The 25,546-nt window shown below is 54.1% G+C and overlaps 1 protein-coding gene across 2 annotated transcripts in view; it reads left to right on the top strand.

The window, feature by feature from the left end:
* ZC3H18 (zinc finger CCCH-type containing 18) overlaps positions 1-25,300 on the top strand; it is a 60,623-nt gene extending 35,323 nt beyond the window's left edge. For both annotated transcript variants that reach the window (XM_070613958.1, XM_070613959.1), the window contains 10 exons: positions 13,354-13,545; positions 14,373-14,498; positions 17,688-17,792; positions 19,333-19,476; positions 19,937-19,996; positions 21,139-21,299; positions 21,472-21,671; positions 22,336-22,432; positions 23,458-23,554; positions 24,400-25,300. In XM_070613958.1, the coding sequence (XP_070470059.1) occupies positions 13,354-13,545; positions 14,373-14,498; positions 17,688-17,792; positions 19,333-19,476; positions 19,937-19,996; positions 21,139-21,299; positions 21,472-21,671; positions 22,336-22,432; positions 23,458-23,554; positions 24,400-24,607 (1,390 nt within the window). In that variant the 3' untranslated portion in view covers positions 24,608-25,300. The remainder of the gene's footprint in view (positions 1-13,353; positions 13,546-14,372; positions 14,499-17,687; positions 17,793-19,332; positions 19,477-19,936; positions 19,997-21,138; positions 21,300-21,471; positions 21,672-22,335; positions 22,433-23,457; positions 23,555-24,399) is intronic.
* The last annotated feature ends 246 nt before the right edge of the window (positions 25,301-25,546 follow it).

The raw sequence follows: 25,546 nt of genomic DNA on the forward strand, positions 1-25,546 counted from the left end.
AAATGCATTAGGAGATTTTGTCATTGTGCGACCATCATAGAGCATACGAAAGGAGAACAAAATTTGCCATCCTAAAATGTGTCTCTTTAACGTGAGGATTATTTTAGACTGATTTTTTTTTCCTTTGGCTCCCCAAATCCCCCAAGTACATAGTTGTATATTTTTTTTAGTTGTGGGTCCTTCTGGTTGTGGCATGTGGGACGCCGCCTCAGCATGGCCTGATGAGCTGTGCCATGTCCACACCCAGGATCCGAACCTGTGAAACCCTGGGCTGCCAAAGCAGAGCGTGGGAATTTAACCACTCAGCCACAGGGCCGGCCCCTAGACTGATTATTTTTAAGAAATAACAGACTCACAGTTTTTCTTCTCACCTCCCCCTTAACTGCCTAAATAAGAATTCAGTCAGATAAAAAAAAAACTTGTCTCAGGAAGTGAACTCTCACCTTAGCATCACATGAACTAGGGGGAAGACAAGGAAGAACCTAGAAAAGCCGATTTGTTGGGCTCCCCTCTGTGTTCTTCTGTTTCTAGGTGGCCAAACACTTGTTTTCCAGACGTTGCTCCTTGTCACCTACCTGTGAATTGCCTTCCTTCCCTTTGAAGTCCTTGACTCTCCTCAGCCCCAACATCATCTTCTGTCTTTAGCTGAGGATGGTATTTAACGTGAGGGCTTCAGCCATTTTAATGAGTTACTGTTTTCCTGGGTTTCTCCCAGGTATACATGTTACTAATCTTTTGTTTGTTTTTCTCCCCTTGATCTGTGTCATGTCAATTTAATTCTTAGACCAACCAGAAGAAACTAGAAGGGTACAGGAAAATTTCTTCCTCCCCTACAGCACTTACACAAACCTACATGGCAGAGCCTACAACACACCGAGGCTAAATGGCAGTAATCTTAGGGCGCTGCCATCGGTGACTGACATGCCGTTATGTGGCACGTGACTCTTGATACCGCCACTTCTGTATCCGTTCATCTGTTGGTGGACACTTAATATTGTTTGCAGGTCTTGGCTATGGAGAATAGTGCTGCAGCAAACATATCGCTTTGATAGTGAGATAGTGCAGATATCTCTTTGATAGTAATTTCATTTTCTTTGGATAAATACCCGGAAATGGGATCGCTGGATCATATGCTAGTTCTACGTTGTGTGTGTTTGTGTGTGAGGAACATTAACCCTGAGCTAACGTCCAATGCCAATCTTCCTCTTTTTGCTTGAGGAAGATTGTTGCTGACCTAACATCTGTGCCAACCTTCCTCTATTTTAAGTGGGATGCTGCCACAGCATGGCTTGATGAGCAGTTTGTGCTAGTTCCGTGCCCAGGATCCAAACCTGCAAACTCCAGGCCGCCGAATCAGAGCACGCCAACTCAACCACTCTGCCACTGAGCCAGCCCCGTGGTAGTTCTATTTTTAATTTTTTGAGGAACTTCCATACTGTTTCCCGTAGTGGCTGCACCAATTTACCTTCCCACCAACAGTGCACAAGGGTTCCCTTCTCTCCACATCCTCCCCAACGTTTGTCACCTCTTGTCTTTCTGATCACAGCCATTCTGACAGGTGGGAGGTGATGGCTTATTGTGTTTTCAATTTGCATTTCCCTGATAATTAGTGATGTTGAGCACCTGGTCATATACCTGTTGGCCATCTGTGTCTTCTTTGGAAAAATGTCTGTTCAGTTCCCCTGCCCACTTTTTGATAGAATTATTTGGTCTTTTGTTGTTGAGTCATGTGAGTTCCATACATTTTTTGGATATTAACCCCTTATCAGGTAGATGGTTTGCAAATATTTTCTGCCATTTGATAGGTTGCCTTTTTATTTTGTTGATGGTTTCCTTTGCTGTGCAGGAGCTTTTCAATTGGATATAATCCCACTTGTTTATTTTTGCTTTTGTTGCCTTTGCTTTTGGTGTTATATCCAAAAATCATTGCCAAGAGCAATGTGAAGGAGCTTTTTCTCTGTTTTCTTCTAGGAGTTTTATGGTTTCAGGTCTCATATTTAGGTCTTTAACCCACTTTGATTTAATTTTTGTGAGTCATGTAAGACAGGGTCTAGTTTCATTCTTTTGCCTGTGACTGTCCAGTTTTTCCAGCACCATATGTTGAAGAGACTGTCCTTTCCCGCTTTGAGTATTCATGGCTCGCTTGTCAAGTATTGATTAACCATAGATGTATGGGTTTCTTTCTGGACTTGCTGTTCTGTTACATGTTCTATGTGTCTTTTTATGCCAGTACCATACTGTTTTGATTACTGTTGCTTCATAGTACAGCTTGAAATCAAGGAGCATGATGCCTCCAGCTTTGTTCTTCTTTCTCAGGATTGCTGTGGCTATTTGGGGTCTTTTGTGGTTTCGCACAAATTTTAGCATTGTTCTGTTTCTGTGAAAACTGTCATTAGAATTTTGGTAAGGATTGCATTGAATCTGCAGATGGCTTTGGGTGTATGGGCATTTTAATAATGTTGATTCTCAGTCCGTGAGTACAGAACATCTTGCCATTTCTTTGTGTCATCTTCAGTTTCTTTCATCAGTGTCTTATAGTTTTCAGTGTCCAGGTCTTTCACCCCCTTGGTTAAATTTATTCCTGGTATTTTATTCTTTTTTGGCTCGGTTCTAAATGGATTGTCACCTTTGTTTCTCTTTCAGATTATTTGTTGTTAGTGTGCAGACACAGATCTGGGTCTTGCGTGTGGGTTTGTGTCCTGCAACTTGACTGCGTTGGTTTTATTGGTTCTAACAGTGTTTGGTGGGTGAAACCAGAACCTCATTCCTGTATCTTGTCCTTTTTATTGGACGAGCTCCTTTCCTGTGTGCATCTGTTTCTGACAGTAGATGTCAGGACAGGAGTCTTCCGTTTTAAGGTTATCTGTGGCTGCAGCAGGGCCCCCGGTTTGTGTAAGTGCCGCCTCTGACTGTTGTCATCCTCGGGGTTGCAGTGAACTGACCTCCCTAAATTTGCTGGGTTTTTTCATACTTTCCTAACATTGGGCAAAGTAATGTTCTCAAAGAACACTCAGAGTAAATCCCATAGTTTAGATGCGCTGAGAGTTTGTTCTTTAAGAGACTGCGTTGATGAATCTTTTTTTACAGTAATCACTCTTTCAGTTATCTTGACGTTTATGTATTCATTTGAATGGAACAGCCTGATCCTGACTCTCTGTTGTTGGTCCCTTTGAAGCCCCTGTTTGACAGAAGCCCTTTCCCCTAAGCTGCACAGCGTTTCCAGAGTGGACTCGGTCCTGGGGCTGCGGTCCCCGTGGGAGCACCGCTGGGAGGAGGAGGCCCAGCTCCCTTCTGCTCACGGCCGCCTCTGCACTTCATCAGCCGCACCCCAGCCCAGCCTGTTCTCGCATCCCCCACTCACTCCTGTCTCCCTACCCTGCTTTATTCCTCATAGCTCTTCTCACCCCCTGGTGTCATACAACTTGTTTACTCATCTGTTGCCATCTGTCACCCTTCTAGAATGTAACCCCCTGGGGGGCACTGCAGTCTCAGAACATTTGCTGGGTACTCTGAGTTGTGGCTCTGGTCGCAGCCTGCGTTTTGACCTTATGTGATGCAGTGAGTGTTGTAGGACAGGGAAAATCACAGACTGAATTCTGCAAACAGAACTAACTCAGTCTGCTTTCCAGCCAGATTCATCAAATGGCTGTTTTCATGCTTATACAGACTGTTGGTCTGAGAAGCAGAGACGCATGTCTAGGTCAGAGTGTCACTCTGCCCATGTGACTCCATGGATGCCTGAGTCACATCAGCAAGTCCACTTTACTGGTTTTGTCATTTACAGGCGTATTTACTCTGGCCACAAACCCCCTTCCCCAGCCCCTGCTAACATGTCCTGTTGTTTCCAAGAAGCCAGGCAACTCTTGCAAGTCAGAGGTCTATATTTCCAGCTCAGGGACACTTACACACACGAGTGTGCTTTGAGAGTGCCTGTTGGAGGGCAGCTGCACAGGTCAGCTGTGTGTCCCTGCTCGTCAGTAACCCAGGGACAGGACAGTGTGTATGAGACAGGCCCATCTGGTGCTCATTCCTGTTTCCACTACTGCTGACCCCACGAGAGGAAGTGTCACTTGAACCCACAAAGAGGGTTTTAAAGGCCGTAGCATTTATTGGCTCGGCCCCCAGGCAGCAGGTCACTGTGAAGAACAGCCTCCGTCGCTCTGTTTGCACAGCCATGGGTTCTCAAGTGAGGGAAGGGGTCGCTGAGGACTCAGCCGCTCCAGCAGGTCAGGTTCAGGAGGCGGGACTGAGTGAGTCCTTCCTAAAATCAGAGCAGCTCTCTGCTCTCCAGCGGGTTCTGGCCTGGTTTGTCTCCTTCTGTGGGGTTCCGGCCTCTCCTTTTCTTCCCAGAACTCTCAGCGGGCTCCTGTGGGCCTGCGCCCCCAGCACCTGCTGCCACCAGCAGAGGCAGGGCACTCCCCATCACTTGGTCTGAACTCAGCCTGTCTCACTGGCACTAGGGAGTCCCGAACCCCAGCTTTGATCGCCCTGGCTGGAACCCTGCCAGCCCACTGCCAGAGCAGAATTTCTAGCATGGTCCTCCTATTTCCTTTTCCTTGGATCAGCCAGAGCGGGCATGCCCACTTGTTCAGGACGTGGCTGAATTTCCCTACAGTAAAACGTTATATGATCTTCCTTCCATACTATATACTATACTATAAAGTAGGCTTTATTTGTTTAGCTCTTGACAGGTTGAGGATTTTTCATCAGCAGCTGAATGAAAAGAACTTTTCTCACCTAAAACAGAATGACATAACTCCATCCAGGAGGAGCCTTGAGAAGCTTTTGTCTTCAGCCACTGCCTGAGGGACTCTGTACAGTGAGGCAGAATCCACTGGGAATATTACTTGCAGGGTCCAGGGGCCATCAGTCAGAGTAGATGATGATAAACTTTAATGAAGTGTGATGATTCTTCTGTTTTGTCTGTGGCCAGCAAGAGCTCTTTAACCCCAGCCCTGCCGTTGGCCAGGAGCGGGAGGCGCAGGCACGCACCAGTGAGCCGTGGGATGCGCCATTGCGATGCCAGGGGCCCCCTTCCTCTCGCCCGCCGCCTGTCAGCCGTCTTCCCTTCACTTCTCCCTCACCTGCCTGAGCTGCGCCCCTCTCGGGCAGGCGGCGGGTGAGCTGTGTTCTATCAAATGGCCGCCCCAGGAATTCCTTGTCAGCTTTCCTCCAGACCTTGTAGGCTCAGTACAATGTAAGGATGTTTAGAGATTGTGTCACTGTCTTGGTCCAGGTTTTCCTGCGGTAATTACGCCTTTTGAGGCCTCCTGTCCACTCCCACATCAGGGCTGTTTTTAGACTAAACAATTCTATAGAACACATCAGTGTAAACAAGGGAAACCCCTTTTGTGAAGCCTCCTCCTGATCCTTATAGCCAAGCCAGTGGGGCATGCTGTATCGGGCGGGGCCGAGGCAGGTAATTGGGGTGTTGATTGGCATGTGCAAATTAATTTCATTCTCAATAGACATAGTAATTGAGACTTCCTGGAGGAATTGCCAGACTGCCTGCTGTCTTTAAAGATGTTGACTAAACACTCCAGTGTACGTTTGAGGCCTGACGTCCCTTGGGGGCGAAATGACAGGCTTCTTATTTCCTAGGGGATCCGCTGCACTGTTCCTGCCGTATCCTCACCCTCACTGAAGCCTGCTCGTTTCCCACTGGGGTAATGGGCCGTCTCAGGGGGCCCTCGCCCCGCACAGGCCATCAGTGCAAGTGCTGGGCAGGCTGTCACTTCACCCTGAGACCTGCTCTGGCATGAGCATGCTGACCTACCTGTCTCCAGTTTGGGGTACACTGGGGATCTTGGTGCATTGGAGGCGGGCAAGTGTACATCGCTTTCTTCAAGGGAATCTGTGACTCTCCCACTTTTGAAAAAAGTACCTATCAGATTTCCCTCTGCTTTCGGGACTGTTTTCCTTCCCTGTTTTCTTGGGCGCAGCTGCTCCCCAGGCCTAGCCCAGTGCTGGGGCTGGTGGCTCACGGCTTCCTCTTTGCTCTGCCTCAGCAGCCGTGGCTCATCACCACCTTTCAGTGCCATCTCGTCCCATTGGTGTCCTCATCTTGCATTTTGGAGTTCATTGATTTCATGGACTTGACCATTACAAGTTGTGATTGATTGCGTCTAGACCCCTATGTGGTGTCACACACCTTTGCTGCTCCTCAGTGTGTCAGACAACCATACCCAGATGGCTGTCAGCAGCCACACAGGATGTGCGTGACCTGGGGAAGCAGGACGGCGCCGTCTCCTGAATGCCATGCGATGGGCATGTCACCCTGGCCTCGAGCTCCACTCCCAGCTCTGGCATCACAATGCTTCCTGATGAGCCAACGTCCAGAGGTGGCTCAGAGAGGCCCCTCAGCATGTCACCTTGCCTTTAAAGCAGTCACTCATCTTTCTCTTGCTGCACAGGACACTCCCCTGGGAATTTAATAAACCTTTTGCCTTTCTGATCTCTCATTCGAATCCATCCTGGGCTTGGCCTAATTGCTTGTTTCTGAGAAAGTCATTGTGCCCAGGGCATTTTTGAGGAAAAATGGATCCTGTTTTTTAACTTCTTGTCTACGTACCCACTGAATTGTCCAGAAGTTGCCCAACTGTTTGAGAAAGATGAAAAGAGAGGTAAATAGTGGTCTTTCATGTACGCATATCTAAGTATAGACATCTGACGTCACTAGGCATTAGGTTAATAGAGACAAATACAAATACAGTCATGAATTAGAACCAGGTATTGTTGAGCCTCTTCGAACAGTCCTCTCCACGGTTATAGCTGTGCATTCAGTGTGGGGAGCCACAGTAGGAAGTAGAGACCTGATGTGAAAACCTAACGCAACGTTAGTAGTCTTGGAAATGTCGGAAAATGTATTTGAGGGACAAGCCCTCACCATTGAAACAGAAAGTCTTAATGACACTTGCCCACCACTTGAAACAGTGCAGGTTTTTCTTCTTTCTGTTCACCCAGAAATTAAAGTGTGAGTGGGTGGGAACATGTGTCTCACCCTTCTTAGCAGTTGCCTTTCTCTCAGGCCAACTTGCTTGTGATTCAGTTGAAGTACATTTTCAAAGTCTGTGCATTACAGTGGCGGCTCTCCAGCCCTGGTTCCCCTCGCTGGAGAGGGCTGTCTGTCTTGCCCCACCTTCTCCAGCCTCACTTGGAAGAACGGTCGGCAGTGAGGGCAGCCCTTCGTGGGCAGAAGCTCTGTTCGATCTGAGGCCGTGGCTCAGGACCAGGCTCTGGGCTCCTGGAATTGTCAGGGTTCTGGGATTTTGCTCTGTGCCCCATTGAGTCAGCGTGCACTTGGCCTGTGTTGCAGGCCTTCTGCTGGGTCCTGGAGGTATCACAAGGTTGAGAAACGTGACTAGGAGATAGAAATTCTGTCACTTTCTCACTTTCCCTGAGAGAGGGCCAAACAGCTTGGTGGAGGCTGGAGGAGGGTTGTAGCCAGCTGGGTGGATCATAAAAAAGTGATAGTCCTGGACGGGGGACTCGTGGGCTTCTGCCGGAGGTCGGTGTTCCAGAGGGAGGGACTGGCTGCCAGGCTCAGGGCTGCTTCAGCTGGCGGGCGTCCACCCCGCTTGGGGGGACGGGCGCGGTGTTTGGGCAGAGAGGGGGGCAGCTGGCATTGGGAGCTGCTCGGATGTCCACAGGGGGCTGGGCGGGAGGGGCCCACCCAGGAGTCCAGGAGAGAGATGTGGCAGCCCTGAGCCAGCACTTGGGGACACAGGGACTCCATTTGGGACCCTGTGGGCGGTTTCCTTCAGTTCTAAGAGAGGTGGCCAGAGTACAGGTCTTTTGTTTCATGCCCCACAAAGGTTCCGATTCAGGTAGTATAGAGCTGCTGTGAAGGGCGTTGTGAGCTGTTCAAGAAACACATGTAAGCAAGTGCAGTCTGGGAGAAGTCCATGTGCTTCGAAGGCCCTTCTCCCAGATCTGTATCAGATGTTGAATGTTTTGCTTTGAGAAGAGGCCTTCATTCTTTTTATCTTTTTTCGTCTTTGACCCCAAACCTGGAGCTGCTCAGGTCGGAGTTTCCTGACACTCTTGCATCATGGGCACCGCACACCTCTGGCCGCTGATGTAAGAGTGAGGCGTGTCCTGAGTTGACTAAGGGCCCTTTGTTGTATTTGTGTGACAGTCGTCACAGGTACAGGTACAGCTGACCTTTGCTCCTTGGAGTCTCTCCCCTGTGGCCTTGAGCACAGGGTCAGGTGCCTGGGAGATAAGATTGTGTTGTGGCTGCATCTGGGGAAGGCACTTGCTCCCTCCCAGGGTACTGGAGGGTTTTTTCCCCTCTCTGTTCAGAAGTGTTTATGCAAATTCCAAGTCTGTGCTGCCAGCTTTGGGTGCTGGTCCTCCTCACCGAGGTCCTCGCTCCCCATTCGGCTCCCTCTGCATCTTCACATGGCACAGGGGCTTTGGTGGCTGGCCGTGTAGAGGGGGTGGCAGGCCTGTTGAGGTCGTGGTTGGTTCATTGGTTTCTTTGTCTTTCTGGTTTTCCAGGTCTCATTAGCCTCTCCTCTGGCTGTTGCCATTCAGTGAGAGAAGGGCTTTGGCTTCAGGTGCCTTGGGCTCTCTCAGAAAGCAGAGGTCCAGCCCTACTTCTCTGCCATCAGCTGGAGGCCCAGGTGTGACCCCAGCCCCACAGTCAGAGAGCAAACCTGTCAGGCCACCTTGGACGCAGGTCGTGGGCCCGGTGGTCAGAGGTGCCGGCCTCCTCCAGGAGTTGCGGAGCACACATCAGCCTACGCTGTGTCCTCTAGTTACTGTTGCCTTACCACCTGGGTCGTGTTTGACCTCCTGATGGGTGCGGGACGAGTGCTGGCCCCGAGGGTGGTGAGCTCAGAGAGCTGAGGACTGACGCCAGCAGCACTGTGCTCTTCAGGAGCCCTTGTGCTCTAGCGCCTTCCGTCAGTGAGCAGGACCTTGCCTCTCCTCGGAGGTCCCCACGAGAGGTGAGAATATGTCACTAAGACCAGTTTTTAGTAGAATGCCTAAGTATGTACTAGTCAACAGTATTAAAAGATTTTCTTTACAGAGATGGAAGAAATTTTAAATAACATTTGAGATGTGTTCTGTAATAAATGTAAAACATGGCAATTTAGGAAAGTTTGGAAAACTTTCTAGAAAGAGAGAAGTAAGGAAGAAGAGATGGCCTGGAGAGGATGGCTGCTTTTGCATAGTGGCCACACTCCCCAGATGCCGCACACAGTGGCTGTGGGGCCAAGCATCTGGGGGCATCGCCCATCTTGCTCTCTCTCCCCTCTCCAATATTATATTAGCATTTTCCCCAAATGGATTTTTAGTGGACTCTTTACTGACAGTTCATTCAGTCATTTTTTTCTTTCCAAAACATCTACCATTAAAATTGATGATTTTAGTTGTGCATCCAAGTCTGAAACCATTTCTTCCTGGTTTGGGTCCCCAAGTCTGGGCACTGGAACAGTGAATGAGAGGCTTTGGGGCTCCTCCAGGCCTCTTTCTGGCACTGTTCAAGGAGCCAGCTTTTATTTATTCATTTATTTATTTGAAGATTGCCACTTGAGTTAACCACTGTTGCCAATCTTCTTTTTTTTTTTTTTCCCCTGCTTTTTCCTCCCCAAATCCCCTCAGTACACAGTTATATATTTTAGTTGTGGGTCCTTCTAGTTGTGGCATGTGGGACGCCACCTCAGCATGGCCTGATGAGCGGTGCCATGTCTGCGCCCAGGATCTGAACCTGCGAAACCCTGGGCCGCTGAAGCGGAGCGTGCAAACTTAACCACTTGGCCCCAGGGCCAGCCATGGAGCCAGCTTTTAAAACCTGTAGTCTTATCCTCAGAGCAAGTGAAGGAGTCTTCCCGGTGAGTGTTGACTCTCAGAACCTGTGGAGGCCTGTGCTGGCCACGTCTCTGGCCTCATATGGTTTTCTTTTCGTGCCATGGTGGGGGCAGGGTCCCCATGGCTACAGCAAGAACTTGAGTCCTGTCGTGGCTGCATCATGAGTCACTCCCTGGGTTTCCGCCTCCTTCTCTCTCCCTGTTAGAAAGGCTGCAGTTGACAGAGCTGGGCCATTCTGGTGACTAATGGGAAACCTGGTGGCCAAGGAATTCCATTTCCTGTTGCAGCCTCAGAATGACAGTAACCCAGGAAGTGTAAAGGTGAAAGCAGCGCCCGGGCTGCCTGGAACAGGCCGGGGCTGTCCCACAGCTTCACTGCCTTCTTGGGCTTTTCCAGGAGGCCACGCTGAGGAGCTGGTGTGGCAGCAGCTTTCAGGCTTTGGGGCTGAGATAGCAGGGATTTTAGGCCTCAGTTTACTGTGTCCCTGGGGCAGTGTTAAGTGTTAGGTGTTGGGCCTGATAGGTGTGGAACTTGCTAGTTGTAGATTGACTGACTAAACGGTTCAGAAAATATCAACAGGCAATGGTTTTTAATTGTTACGATGTGATCTAACTAGATGCTAGTCACAGCAAAGCCAGGTGTAGACCAAGATGCTGGTGGTGGAGAATCCGCAGTAACTAAAAATCAGTCCCAAAAAGGCAGGATCTTTTATGAAGAAAACTATTATCCTTTGCTGACACCCGTAAAAGAAGACATGAAGAAAAGGCAAGATGCTGTTCGTAAGTGTAATACAACTTTCAAATGCAAAGCCCAGTGGGACTAGGGGAGCGGGGTCTGACAGCACTGCTCAAGTTCCTCCATAGGGAGACATAGGCAGGATGCACCAAGAAATCTGTGAACATTAAGAGTATTGGGAATTTTGACTATGTTGTGGCCCTGTCTGCAGATGGGCTTTCAGAATGAGAGTAGATAGATTAATGGAGAGCAGAGCCCGTGAGCACTCCCCCCTCCCAGTAAGAATTTATATACATCAAAGGCGGCCTTGCATCACACGTTCAGGACAGAGAAGCTTGTCAGCCAGCCCTGCGGCGATGGTCAGCAGGGGAGGGTCGTGGATCGTCCCCTTGTGCCGGACCATACGTACCAGATACTAAAACAGACTAATTCCAGGCACACCACAGAGTAGGGTTGAAAGGCAAGAAACTCCAGATCAGCTAGGATAAAATGTAGTGACTGTGACCTGGAGTGGAGAGGGGCTCCGCGAACCTAAAGGAAACTACGCAGAGAAGAGGTTGGTTTGACAACTGAAAGTGTCAGCCACCACCGCCAACACGGTTCACACAAATAGCCTGGGGAAATGCAGGGCCTTCGTGTGTGAAGAGCTTCTGGAAGACTGGCCAGGAACAAAGCAGGCTGCCAACACTCACAGGTGGCCAGGAAGCCCGGAGGATGAACCTTCCAGCCCTTGGGGACCTCAGGCAACAAACGGGAGCCATTTCTGTGGACGCTGTTGCCCAGCTTGGGGCTGATTTTCGACTGGGTGGTACTTGTGGTCTTTGTGGCGCAGGAGCCCAGACTCGTTGAGAGCGAGGTCACTGGGAACCTCGCACAGCTGGGGAGTCTCACTTGGTTTCACTTTCAGGGAAAGTAGTCAACAACTTACCAAGAACCTGTAAAAAGCTCCTCTCCTGTGGCCCACTGACTCCACTTCTGAGGAATTTGCGCTTAAAAAGACAAGACGTCCATAAGGATTTATATATAAATGGTCATTTTTTTTTTCTGCTTTATCTCCCCAAATCCCACCTGGTACATAGCTGTATATCTTAGTTGCAGGTCCTTCTAGTTGTGGCGTAAAGGGTCATTTTAATGTTGCTTTTTTTTAAGTTAGAAACAGCTAACAGTATGGAAATGTTCGGATGTTGTGACGTGTGACAGTGAATTATCACATAGTCAAGACCACGTGTCCACAGATGGACGACGTGGGAAGAGAGAGCCCCCTTGCTGGCCGAGCAGTATGCAGGCAGGTCCCAGTTGTGTTCAAAATTAGTGTGAGTGCACACGTGAGTGTTCATCAAGGAAAATACGAGAAAGGTGGGGAGGGGACGCAGAGATGCTGGCATTGGCTGTCCCCAGAGAAGAAGATGATGAGATTTTTATTTCCTTGTTTCTACTTTGTGTATTTTCTGAAAATTTTAAATTATATGATTTTTTTTTTTTTTTTTTGAGGAAGATCAGCCCTAAGCTAACTACTGCCAATCCTCCTCTTTTTGTTGAGGAAGATTGGCCCTGAGCTAACATCCATGCCCATCGTACTCTACTTTATACATGGGACACCTCCCACAGCATGGCTTTTGCCACGCGGTGCTGTGTCCGCACCTGGGATCCGAACGGGCAAACCCTGGGCCGCTGAGAAGCGGAACGTGCGAACTTAACCCCTGCGCCACTGGGCCGGCTCCTATATGATTTTTTAATTAATAAAAACATATATCACAAGGCCAACAGATGCCTTCACATTAAACTGCCATTAGTGGTTCTGGGCCCCTGCACTTTGGCTGTTTTCAGGGAAGATGTTTTGGTTTGTGGGGTGTTTCTGTGGGGCGCAGGGCACCCTGGCTTGGTCTCAGCTTCCGCCCAGCACGGCAGAGCTCCCTGCTCCCCCTTTCTCTCCACCCTGAGCTCCTGAGTGGGGTGGGCAGGCTCACATGGTCAGGACTCCGTCGCCAGCTGCCTCCTTCCTGGGAGGAGGGCTCCTGGGTTCTTCTGGTCCACTGGCTACCGCAGAGTGTGGCTTTACTGTGAAGGCTTTGATCTCGTCTGCCCACCGGTCACAGCGTGTGCAGCCCCACCGGGATCCCGGAGAAGTTGCTGGTCGGGCCTTGTACTCCTCTCACTAACCCACTAGCCCTCAGTCTTGACCACTGGCAGTTAATGGCTTTTCTCTGGGCGCCCCTGTGACCTTCTCTGGGCTGCTGTCTCCTTTCTCTCTCTCTGGGGCTCTCTTCAGGATGTTCTCTGGGTGAATTAAACCAGGCTCTTTAAACCTAAGTCAGAGAACAGAGGAAATGTTTAAGGCTTGGGTTGATAATTCACCAACTTTCTAATGCATTTGAAAACAAACGTACTTCATTACCCTTTAATTTCATAAGTGTTTGTTGTGCACCCCGGGTGCTGGCTCTAGAGGGAGTGTGTTGGAGGAGCCAGCTCCGTCCCTGTCCTACCCAGAGCTCGCAGGGTGGTGGGAAAGATAGGAATTCAGTAAGTACCAGTATGGGAGGTGCCATGAAGGAGAGAGACATCCCCCTGAAAAAGCTGCGTGTGCGTGGAGCCTTGTGGAGAGCTCTGAGGTTCTGGTTCACGGTGAGCTTTGTTGTGAGGGGAGTATCTGCTGCCTCTTGTCCAGAACCCTTTAGTTTTCAGGCATTCCCCAAATAAGCCAGTGCTGTCACAGTCCTCACCTCTCAGTTTCTTGCAGCATACAGCAGTGCTATCAAGTGGAAGGTGGCCTGGGAGTTACTAATAGCTCTGTGATTTTAGCCGTCAAGCTGAGCCACCAAAGAAGGAGGTCGCCTCTGCAGGGCCACAGGTGAAGCGAGCCGACGAGTGGAAGGACCCTTGGCGCCGGTCCAAGTCTCCCAAGAAGAAACTCGGGGTGTCAGTCTCCCCTAGCCGGGCACGGAGGCGTCGAAAAACATCAGCCTCGTCAGCCTCAGCCTCCAATTCCTCCAGGTAAGGAGGCCGCTGCCCCGAATGGCTGCTCCATAAGCGTGGCAGGCCGCGCTGCGCCCTTGCTGCCTGAGGGCGAGTCGGTGGGGCTGAGGGGTGTGGCTGGCCAGCAGATTGTGGAGTGACTGGGGCGCTAGAGCAGCAGCGGCCAAGCGGACAGACAGAGGAGCTTCGCATAGCCCAAAATAAACACCGGGTCAGCCAGGACACGGGTGGCCCAGAATGGAGCACAGACCTGGCCTGGGAGGCAGGGAGGAGCAGCGCTGGCCTAAGTCGCTCTGGGAGGGACGCTGTGAGGCCGAAGAGCAGAAGAAGGGCTTGAGCCCCATCATCTGCTCTGTCTGTCCCCTTCTCCTGCGATTTTGGCTAGCAGCTCAGAAACGTGTGTGCATGCTGGGCCTGAACGGCCCAGTGAGGATGGCGGGTGAGAGCTGAGTTTCCTCGCCAGAGACAGGAGTACAGATGGGAAAGGGGCACCGGGAGGAGTCTGGGGTGTTAGAGGGGCCCGGAAGGGTCAGTTTGGGCTCAGGGTTCACTGCATGCACGGGTGGACAGATAGAGAGGTACACACACGGGTCAAACATGCTTACCTACACACGTGGCGCACATGTCCTGGCTCTGTCCACCAAGGGCCCAGGAGCTGTCGCTCCGCAAAAATGAGCACACCAGCTGTCAGTTTCTAAACACCGTTCCCACCAGAAGGGGGACTGGATGGCAGTGTCTCCACACAGGTGTCAGGGGGGTGTGCATGCACGTGTAGCCATCATCCAGCACAGTGGGCAGGCGGCCGGAGGAAGACTCAGCCCCCGCCCCTTCCTCGAATTGTGCAGGTCATCATCACGGTCATCGTCCTACTCTGGCTCTGGCTCGTCCCGCTCCCGGTCCAGGTCCTCGTCCTACAGCTCCTACTCCAGCCGGTCTTCCAGACACAGCTCATTCTCAGGCAGCCGGTCCAGGTACGTCCCCGCGGCCCAGCAGCTGCAGTGGATGTGGGCACCTCTGGGTGCGACCCACAGCGTCTAGAGGTGCCTGGGTGGTGACAGGTCTCTGTCCTGACGTGTTTGTCCAGGGACTCAGTTTTCAGAACAGAGTCGCTAGGTTGTTTGTCCCGTGGTCGATTCTGAAATGGAGCACGCAGCAAGATGCCAGATAAACTGCAGGTGCTGGGAGTTCTGAACACAGCGCACGTCAGTCGGTGGTTCAGAAGCAGCACCTACGCTGGCCTGTTTTGGGGGTTTGCTAAAGTGAGAAATAAGGCAGCTATGGGGTCAGCGCCAGCCCCAGCCACACCATGTGTAGCTGCACTGTCCACTGGAGGCGGCCAGCCACACGTTGCAGTTCACTTTCCAGTACAGTGAAAATTCTGAAGTGTGCGTGAGCCCCATTTGGGTGTTCACATGTAGAACATTTCCATCTTCACGTGGAGTTCTCGACTGTTCTAGGAGGATCAAACAAGTTGTGTGTTTTCCCAGTTGAAAAGAAAGAGGCAGACTCTGTCTGGAGTTGTAGAGGATTCTTGGTTGTTGTTGGTGGGAACAGTCTTTGGTTCCGTGATTAACAGGAAAGTGCGCTCTGTCTTTGGTTCTCGAGCTTCCCAGCGGTCACGTTGCCATGTGCCCACCTGTGCACAGACCCGATGTCATCGCACCCCCTGTCCAGCCCTGGAGAAACCACTGGCTGGCTTAGTCCCTTTCTGTCTCGTTCTGCCAGCCTGAGTGAGATGCCCCTGTGGGGACCCCACCCGGCTCCCCTTCCTCTCCCTTGGCCCCGTTCAGGGTTTAGTTGGGAGAGAAGAATCCTAGCGCGGAGGGAGGCTGCTGTCCTGTAGCTTCCTCCTTGACAACGCAGACGCTCACCAAGCTCTCAGTCCTGTCTGCGCCCTCTCCGAGCTCCACTGTCACTTCGCTCTGTCCCCGCACGCAGCACAGCTCTCCCTGAACGCCACGGGAGTAGCTGTGGGGGCTCTCATCCCAGTGAGTGAACAGAACCCCACGCAGACCCCCCACACACACTTCTTTGGGAGGCCTGTCAGCAGATGTGCCAGCTTGCGGTGGGCTGTTGTCCCCAGTGTGCCCCTTGCTGGCAGTCATCTTAGGTTGCAGAGAGGACCAGAACAGCGTGAAGAGACCACCGAAGTCACTAGATCTGATGTTCAAGTTGACATTTTTAGTGGGGCAAAGAACAAACGGAGTAGATTACACGTGGGGCCTGTTTTCTGTGAATGTTGGATCTTGTGCAGAGTGACAGCTGTGGGAAAGAAAAACACACTTCTTTCTAAGGATGTCTAGAGGGTCAGCTGTGGGCACCGGGCCTCACGCCCTTCCTGCCAGGAGTATAAGCAGCACCCAAGGGCAGCAGAGGAAGGCCGCCAGTCGTGGGGCAGTCAGGGTTGCTGCATGTAGGAGGCGAGGTAGAAGGCAGAGAGGACGCTGATCAGAGCATCAACGATAAGAGAAACCATGTGTGGCTTCATTTCAGAAACAAGACTGATGAGCCGTGGGGAAGAACCCTGAGCCACGCTGAGACATTTGGAGGTTTAGGGAGTCATAGTCGGGGTGAGGAGTCACCTCCAGTCTGTCCTCTATGTGTGCAGTTGGTGACACTAGGCGAGATTGGGAAAAAGGCCTGTGGCGTTGTCTGAGGTCAGGGCTGGGGGCAGCTGTGAGGAGGCCCAAGGTTTCAATGGCGGGAGAAAGAACCGCCAGCTCAGTTTCACGGGTGGCCAGGCCTTCACACTGAGTGAAGCACGGGGCTCGCCTCTGGGGCCAGTAGGAGGAATTCGGCAGGAACCTGGCTGCCCTTCCCTGCGGGTGTACCCCAAGGAGGGAGCTCGACTTCCTCGTCACCCAGCTCTGAGAAGCTCCACTCGGGACCCAGCCCTGTGTCCCAAACTGTCCCTCATCAGCTGCAGAGTAGCCTCCCAATTGGATCCTAAGCTTCTTAGCCATTTCCACAAGATGGAGCACTCTCTTCACTGCTCACCTCCCCTCTGGGCCCCGCTGACTGCCAACCAGGACCGTTCCTGTGTCCGGTCACTCAGCAGAGCTCTCCCCTGGCCCATGCCGCGGCTGCCCCTGGGTGCGTGTATGTGGCCACTGCGGACAGTGACAGGAGTGCTGCCCTGCCTGCTCCCCGCATGGGGGCACTGGCTCTGCAGCAGCCCCTTCTGAGGAACGGGCACAGGGAGGGAGTGACCCCGAGGAGGACGTCTTGGCGGGGACACCATGCTGCACTGTCTTACAGAAGCTTCCTGGAAGTCATCTTGGGCATTCTTCCCCATCTGCTGCCGCGGCGGCCCCTGCCAAGTAAAGGGGTCTGAGGACAGGAGAGGAGACAGGCGTCTCTCCTGTGCGGCTCTGTCTTTGAACATCGCAGCCGGTGTGACTGCGGGAGTCTGCTGTTACTTTAGCTGTAGTGGTAGTTTTGCTGAAAATGTTGAAAATCTTATATGACAGATTCTAAGTAGGGGAAAAACCGGCCAACCCATGAGCCTTTCGAAGGCTTACCTCCTGTGTGATGTCATCGTGAATCCCGGTACAGAGGAGTCAGCAGCCTGGCCAGGCCGTGCCTCCTGGAACCCCTCCCAGCCCAACGGCCCTTTCCCAGCACTCTTTATCCATCCTGCTGACACCTGAAACTTGTGTCGAAATGGAGCTCGTCACAGTTTCCTTCAGCTGGAACACTCCCCGGGCCAGCCCCTACCTCTTAGCGCTGTCACGTCTGTTCACAGGCCTGCCTTGTCGTGCTCAGAGCCACCCTCAGCCCCTGCTTCAGGTCCCCACTCAGCCCCGAGCAAATCTGCCCAGTTCCCCGGCTTGGTCCTCGGTCCCTTGGTCTTGCCATGGCCAGGTCAGGCTGTGTCCTCTTGTCGGAGTTTCGTAGGAGCATGGAGAGCAGAGCCTGTGCCTTTTGCATCTTGCCTTGGGCCCCACGGCCTCCAGGAGGACCACCAGCACTCTCCTTTCTCCTTTGATGGTGTACTTCAGGGAATGACCAAGGACTGCCTGAAATCCATTTTAAATCTGAGGCAAATCAGTAGAAACTCGTGGTGGCCTCTCTGTGCATCTGGGGCGGTGTCCCCAGTGTTCCTAGGCGCCGACCAGGCCGCATGATGTTCCCTCCTCATGCCTCTGTTTCCTCCCTAGGTCCCGGTCCTTTTCCTCGTCCCCATCCCCATCCCCGACGCCTTCCCCACACAGACCTTCCATCAGAACCAAGGGGGAGCCAGCCCCGCCTCCCGGGAAAGCAGGGTAAGTGCTCGTTGTCAGCCTCTCAGGAAGCTGGCACCCTCCAGCCTTCTCCCTCCCTCTCATGTCTCGTCTGGGGAGAAGCCCAGTTGGAACTGCACACGGGACCCTTGGAAGGTGTGCAAAGGCCACAGGGCACAGACCTGGCCTCACTGCCCGCTGTGGACCTCAGGGCCACATGGTGACAGCTGTGCTCCTAGGAGCAAGTGGAGGGCCCGCAGGCAGGTCGGAGGTGGTTTCCCACCATGCTCCCCCCGGAGCTGTGTCTTGCCCACAAAAGGAGCAGCCCTGCCAGACTCCCTCTCGTCCTGCACCTTTTTTCCTGCTCCTGGAACCGGTCATATTGATCCTTCTCAACAGATGCGACTAACGTGAGAAGTTAGAAACATTTAGAACTTATTATGTGAACGTCATGACACCTAGCATGCAAGGCCTTGGGTCGCAGCCCCAGAGTGAAGGTGGCCTCCCCTCCTGCAGCTTCCTGGGCACTTCAGGGCACTCGGAGGTCAAGGTGGCCCTGATACCGGAGGGCCGAAGCAGCCCACGTCTGCGCAGACTGGCCTGGCTCCTGTTCCTGCCACACCGCCGGTCCTGCTTTCGGACTCGTTCTCACGTTGGTTAACTGGTTAGCAGGAAGTAGCCCGGGACCTCCTGCGTGGCAGGCAGTGAAAAGCTCTACACGGCAGGGTTTTTCGTCCTGAATGGAATCTGCTAACAGGCCTCAGAAACACTTAGAGAACCCTGAACAGCTCACTGTTAGACAGCAAATGGTGTTGAGGTGTGACATGTCCGATGCCCCACACCATCTCCGTTGTACCGTTCAACGGCCTAACAGACGTGAGAGCCCGCCGTTTGGACCCCTCAGCCTCTGCAGAGGCTGTGCCAGCACAGACTTCGTACAGATGGCGTCACATGGGCACACGCTTCCTTCTTTGCGTCTCTCTCGGCACAGACTCCAGCTGACCCTGATGCTGTGCTGAGCGGCTCGATTCTGCCCACGACTGTTTGCTGCTGCATCCACTTGTTGACAGGGTTTCTCATACAGTGCTGTGCGCCGTGCTCCAGCTGAGCCACGTGTTCAGTGCCATGGAGATAATTTGCACAATACTTTTGCCACGCTAACAGTACTAAGAGAAGCTCTGGGGGCCATTTTCTTCACTGCAGTGTGGTTCCCACACGTGAGCGCACCCAGCGCCGTCAGAGGGCCACCTCATGTCTGGGCAGGAGGTCGAGGGCAGCCTAGGTACATGGTCTCCAGCCAGGCTGTGTGGGGGCCACATTCCTGAGGGAGCACGGCACCAGCTCTCAGTTCTTCTGTGGGCTCTTCAGAGGCACCTCCTGTTCCTGCGTTTCAGAGGGAAGCGGGATGGTGCTGGGCAGAGACGCTCCAAGACCTCAGAGTGACATGGGATTGACAGGAAATGGCCTCTCGTGTCTGTGCCGACCTCGCGTCCCAACGATGGGACGCCACGCCCTGAGGTTGCCAGCAGGGCCTCCTCTGCTGCCCAGCCACGTCTGACCCTCCCTCCGTCTCCTATCACAGAGAGAAGTTGGTGAAGAAGCCAGCCCCACCTCCAGCCCCACCACAGGCCCCTAAAACCACTGCTCCCGCTCCTGAGCCCGCCAAGCCAGGAGACCCTCGGGAAGCCAGGAGGAGGGAGCGACAGGCCAGGACCCCCCCCCGGAGGTGAGCGTACTGGCTCTCGGGGACCCTCGAGGGGATTTCCACATCTTTGGTGCCAGAGCTGTCAGGGGGGCACTCCCGAGCCAAGCGGCTGAGGCTATGGGACTCTTCTGTCCCTGACTTGTGTGTCTTTGGCAGCCAGGTCACTCACCAAGCCTCAGTTCTCCCATGAGCATGATGGGAGGTGTGAGCCCGTCCCACTGCTCCACTTGAGGAGAGAAGGCACAGTTGTGAGGGACACGGGCACTCTGGACGTTAGAATCTTCCTTGGACAGAGGCGTTGGTGGGGCGGGGACGCTGATGAGAAGAGCTGCACTAGAGTAGAGCCCTCCCCTCTTCAAGTCGGTACAGGTTCCCTGCTGAACATCTGTGCCAGACCTGCAGGGAGCCTGGTTCTGAGGAGGGGCTGGGCCTCTGTCTGCTCTGCAGAGACGTGAGTGGGGGCCTTTGTCTTCTGTTGCAGGCGGACCATCAGCGGCAGCGGCAGTGGCAGCAGCTACAGCGGCTCTAGTTCCAGATCCAGGTCATTGTCAGCATCTCTCTGGCTCCATTAGCTTCTGCCTCTGTTCCTTCCTCCCAGTGAGGTCCAGGAAACCCTAGGAAGAGGTCACCTCAAGCATGGCATCCTTCTCCCTCAGGCAGCCTGTGGCCTGCTGCTGGCGAGGGCTGGCTGTCTCCGGTCGGATGAAGAGAACAGACTGATGCTCACATAGTTGGCAGGCCTCCCCAGCAGCTCCAAGCGCAGGCAGCTGCCCGGCTGCAGTCTGTCCCAGGAGCGCCAGGACAGGCTGGGGGAAGCCAGGCGCTTCAGCCCAGCGGGCCCAGGAGAGGCTGGCACAGAGGCGACCACCCTGTCCTTGTATGAGGGCTGGGTCCTGCCCTATCCTTGGTGCCCAGGGCAGCCAGGGGACAGCCATTAAAAAAAAATCTGAGAAAAGAATAAGTAGAAAAGAATTTTGCTGTTGTTTAAAAAGATGACAGTATTCAACCAGTCCTTAGATTCCTTAAGTCAAACTTTCTCTTCATTTCCAGCGAGCGGATATTTTACATTTGCCCAAATCTTTCTAAATAGGTTTACAGTCCTAACCTTTAAAAACAAAATTAGACTCTGTTCCTACCACCCCATTCTGGCATCTGATGGCCTTAGGAAGCAGTGGTTGGTGTTTCCTGGAAGTGTAAGAGACTGACGTAGCAGTTTTGTGCCTTTCAAGTCCTTGTGTAGCGTGAGCTGTGACAGAACCGAGGACCTGTGAGATTGGCGCTGCGTACGAGCTCTCCTGAGCCACGCAGGGTTGGGGCGTCTGCCTGGTGTCTGGCCTTCCTGTGGGCTGAGGCTCTCTCCTCCTGTTGTGCATTGTTAACCAAGACTCTTAGTTCTGTCTCGCCAACTCTGGGGTCACGCTTAGTGTGTGGCCCTGCCCAGCAAACAGCATCGCTGCTCATTGTACAAGGGGGCCCGCGACTCAGTGACGTGGGCGTCCCTTCACTGTGTGCACCTTTCATGAACTACCCAGAGCCCCCCTGAAATCTCAGGCTTGGTGGCTACACTTTAAAAGTGGGAATTGGGGAAAGTGGACCTAGAAGCCTGCACCAGTTTCGCGGCCTCCAGCCCTGGCCCATGTTGCAGTCAGGCCTGTTGTCACAAGCATGCTTGTGTGTGCCCAGGTCTCTGAGTGTGAGCAGCGTCTCCTCGGTGTCCAGCGCCACGTCAAGTAGCAGCTCAGTGCACAGTGTGGACTCAGACGACATGTATGCAGACCTGGCCAGCCCCGTGTCCTCAGCCAGCTCGCGGTCCCCCACCCCAGCCCAGACCAAGAAGGAGAAAGGTACAGTGGCTCCAGAGAGGGTGGCCCTTGGTGGAAAGAGGCTGTGTGTGGAGCCCCCAGTGCTGTCTCTGCACACATGGTGCTTGGCTGGGACCTCATCCCTCCTCCAGGTGGCACACGGGAGGCCGTCGTGCCGCAACAGTCACGGTGACTGAGCGTTTCTCATTGGCAGGAAAGTCTAAAAAAGAAGATGGTGTTAAAGAGGAGAAGCGGAAAAGGGATTCGTCTACACAACCGCCCAAATCCTCGAAACCTTCCGCAGGCGGTAAATCCTCCCAGCAGCCCACGACCCCCCAGCAGGCGCCCCCCGGGCAGCCCCAGCAGGGCGCCTTCATGGCCCACAAGGAGATCAAGTTGACACTGTTGAACAAGGTGAGGCCGCGGGCGCTGCTGGTGGGAGCCCCGGGGAACGCAGCGCCTCAGGGTCGTCCTGCTGCCGGAAGCCACTTTCCTCCTGAGATTGAGACCAAGTGGGGACCAGCAAGTGGCCTTTGTGCCTTCGCCCCTGCTTGTCCTCCTGCCCTGGTGGACAACCTTGTGGGAAGTAGAGGGATGTGTGGGCACGGGATAGACGAGTCCCCATCGCACGTCCTGGGGGATCAAGTGTCCGGGGCTGTGGGTGCTCTGCCTGTCCCCGAGGACGTGCATCCTCGGCCGTTCTCCATGTACCTGGGCCCAGCCAGTCCACAGAGCAGCACTGGGACAGACAGCAGAGCACACTTGCCCTCTGCGAGTTGATGTCCCTAAGGCCCCGTGGGACTGGAGGAGAGGCCAAGTCCACTGGAGCCCCGTCCCCGGCTAGTGGCCCCCACAGGGAGCGCAGCATCTCTCAAGACACCTTCGCTACGGAGAGTGAAGGCCCTGAAACCATGGGCCCTGCTTCATTCGGGGGCGTGGGGGAGCCCCAAAGGAGGGACTGTGGGAGCAGAGAGCCGGCGTGGGTATGAGGACCCCCTGCTCCGCCCCTGCGCTGTGCGTGTCCGCCCCGGTGCAGGGCCAGCCCAGCCCTCCTCAGGGTGCTCCTTCGTCGTTTCAGGCGGCTGACAAAGCGAGCAGGAAGCGATACGAGCCTTCCGACAAGGACAGGCAGAGTCCTCCTCCAGCCAAGCGGGCTAACGTGTCCCCAGACCGAGGTGAGCCCCGCCTCCGGAACTCCAGCCCTCTGCAGGGTCTCCAGGCCACGGGGACTAGGACCCCGTTTGTTCCCAGAAAGTATTGAGTACCCCAAGGAACTTAGCGTGTGGGTTCCATCTGTCAATATTTACGGTATTAGAAGTTAAAACTAACAAAAATTGCTTAATATTTGTTTTCAAATAACACTGTGAACCACTGTGCTTACCACAGACAACGTTCTTATGAAAAATAAGAATGTCTCCCAAACAGAAGTTAGCAGAGCGGCGTTGGCCTTTCTGTCTTGTGAACCTCGTTGATGTCTGGCTGGCAGACGCCGGCCGGGTTCCCGTCTCTTGTGATGGCACCAACCCTGGGCGTGCGAGGATGAGAGTGCAGAGGGCAGGCCATGTCTCACTGTCGCTCTGAGAACAGTGTGACCGCGGGGACCCCATGGTCTAGCAACCGCCCTGCTGGCCCGGGGCAGGCAGAGCGCCTTGCGGCTGCGGTAACGAGCAGTTTGCGCAGCCATCTTCTTAGATCGGGGCAGGCGGGGGTGCAGGGCCCGGGGCCGCCCCCGGCACAGCCACCTGGGCCCAGAGCCTCCGCCTGCCCCAGGGAGCCTGCCACCCGGCAGCAGTGCGGCGCACACGCCGGATTGCTGGGCTCACTTTTACTTTTTAAATTGCCTTGCCTTTTTGTTCCCCATTTGAAGACACTTATGACTTTCTTCGAAGCAAGGAGAGAGAGTTTTGTTTCCTTTGGATAGTGAGAGTTCCGTGGCCTGTTGGACACTGACTCAGGAACCTGGAACCCAGATCTGACCTCAGCTGGGGTGGTTTTCCAGTACAGTCCACGCTCACCTGACCCCCGCTCTGCCCTTGGCCTCCTCCTGTGACTTGGGGCAGCTGCACTGAGCTGCCACGACTCTGTGGAACAGGGTCACTGGTGTCAGTGAGGCCGCCCATCCCTGTCCATGCACGCCAGCCCCTGTGCTGCTGCCCCGTGTGTAACTGGGACCCTGGTCTTATTGGCCCATGTCACCCAGGTTCTCGGGACCGGAAGTCAGGTGGAAGACTCGGCTCCCCAAAGCCAGAGCGGCAAAGAGGACAGAATTCCAAAGCATTGGTGGCCCCACCAGACAGGTGAGTGCCCTGCCTGGGTCCTGGGCACACCACATGGGCTCCTCTGCCACGGGGAGGGCTAGCCGAGCCTCCCTCCCCAGGTGGAGGCCCCGGCCTACAGCACGAGCCGAGGGGCAGGCCCCGAGACAGCAGGAAGGTCGCACTCAGCTTACATCTGGAGGCAGGAGAGTGGCCTGGCCTGCTTCTTCCTCTGCCCCAGCAGCCGGCCCGAGAATTCACAAGGGCCCGTGGCACCCGGCTCGTGGGCTGCGGGCAGGGGCAGGGGGTGTGGGGCGGGAAGTGGTTGCAGCTCTTTCCTGTCAGGCATAGGAAGTAGCTTAGGTTTCCTTTTCCCAGGAAGTGGGCTCCAAGTCCCTGTGCACCTACGCTGTGTAGCTGGGGGTCAAGGGGAGGGTGGGTACAGGACTGGGTTAGCTGTGCCATGCGCCACACACACCCCTGCCCTCGGCCCACAGTGCTGCTTCAAGCTGGGGTTCGGCCTAGGGGAACCTCACGCCCTTGGGGCTCCTCCTGAGTCCACAGTGACAGTCTGCCTTACTGCCAAGCGAGGGCGCATCCGAGGCCCAGAGCAGGAGGAACAGGTTAGCACATCACCAGGCGAGCCCCAGACACTGGGCCCCCTTCACCCTCCAGTCTCTGCTCCACGAACTAGGGGAGCAGGGGGCAGTGGGGCCCACACCTGACTGGCCAGGACAGGTGTCCCTCCACGGGAGGGGCTGCCTTCTGCTCGGCAGGCACAGCTTCTGGGGTCCTGGCCCCCAGCTAGGCCTGCCACGCCTGGCAGGAGGATCATGGCAAAGAGGGGAGGGGCCCTGCAACCCCCTGACGACCTCCTGCCCCTGCAGGAAGCGCCAGTTGTCACCACAGTCCAAGAGCTCCAGCAAGGTCACCAGTGTGCCCGGCAAAGCCTCAGATGCTGGCGCCACCACTGCCACCGGCACCAAGTCAGGGAAGGCCAGCACGCTCTCACGGCGGGAGGAGCTCCTGAAGCAGCTCAAAGCCGTGGAGGATGCCATCGCGCGCAAGCGGGCCAAGATTCCCGGGAAGGTGTAGGCCAGCCGCTCCCGCGAGGGGAGAGACTCAGCTGTTTTTATAATAGGGTAAGCACAGCCATTTTGGATTTTGCAGTTAATGTCTTATCTTGGCTGTGAGTCTTTTTAAAAATTAAAAAAGAAAAAAAAGTTCCTCAGCTGGAAAAGAAGCCACACACACACAATGAAGATGACGCTGAATCCCAGCCTTCTCCCGACCAGACCGACAGTCCCTCCCAGAGCAGGAGTCCCGCCGGACAGGCGGACAGGCGGACAGGCAGACAGGCAGACAGGCCGGCCGCACGGCGAGGGCACGGCACCAATTCCACGTCACTTCTCAGGCCCTGACGCCCCGTCTGGCCTGTCGCTCCTCCTCCTCCGTCTCCTTTTCCTCCCTCTGCTGTGTCGTGTTCACACCACGCCACCCTCCTCGCTGTCGACAGGAACGGACCGGAACACCGAGTGCTTCTGAGCGGCCTCTTCCTGGCCCCACCGGGCTCCGGCTCAGAAAATATATATATTCTTGACTGAAGTCTGATTGGGAAATACTTCCTGTCTTTTATTTTAAGCATCAAATTGTTTTAGTTGATTTAAAAAGGAAAAAAAATACAGAAAAAGACCAAAAAAAAAAAGGCCAAGGGTATTGTTGGGCGTCTGTCTAATGTGGAGGGTCTTTTTTTGAGGGGTCTCCTAAAATAAAATATTTTGATAAGCAGCTGTGTTGCCCCAGTGGTGCTATCTGCATGTGCCTGTCGGGCCTTGAGGGGCCCTGACTGAGGGAGGCTGAGAACGCAGGGTCCCACTGGGAGGCCCCTGAGAGTCGCTTGGTTCCGCCAGCACATGGCTCTGCCCTCCGGCCCCAGCCCCTGGAGCCCCACGCCTCGTCTCGCTCCGTGTGGCACTGGCCTGGCAGGGATGCATGGGTTCTGGAGTCCTCCCACGGGAGCCGGGGTGCCTTCCC

Source organism: Equus przewalskii, chromosome 3 (assembly GCF_037783145.1).
Source record: "Equus przewalskii isolate Varuska chromosome 3, EquPr2, whole genome shotgun sequence".
Lineage (NCBI taxonomy): Eukaryota > Metazoa > Chordata > Mammalia > Perissodactyla > Equidae > Equus > Equus przewalskii.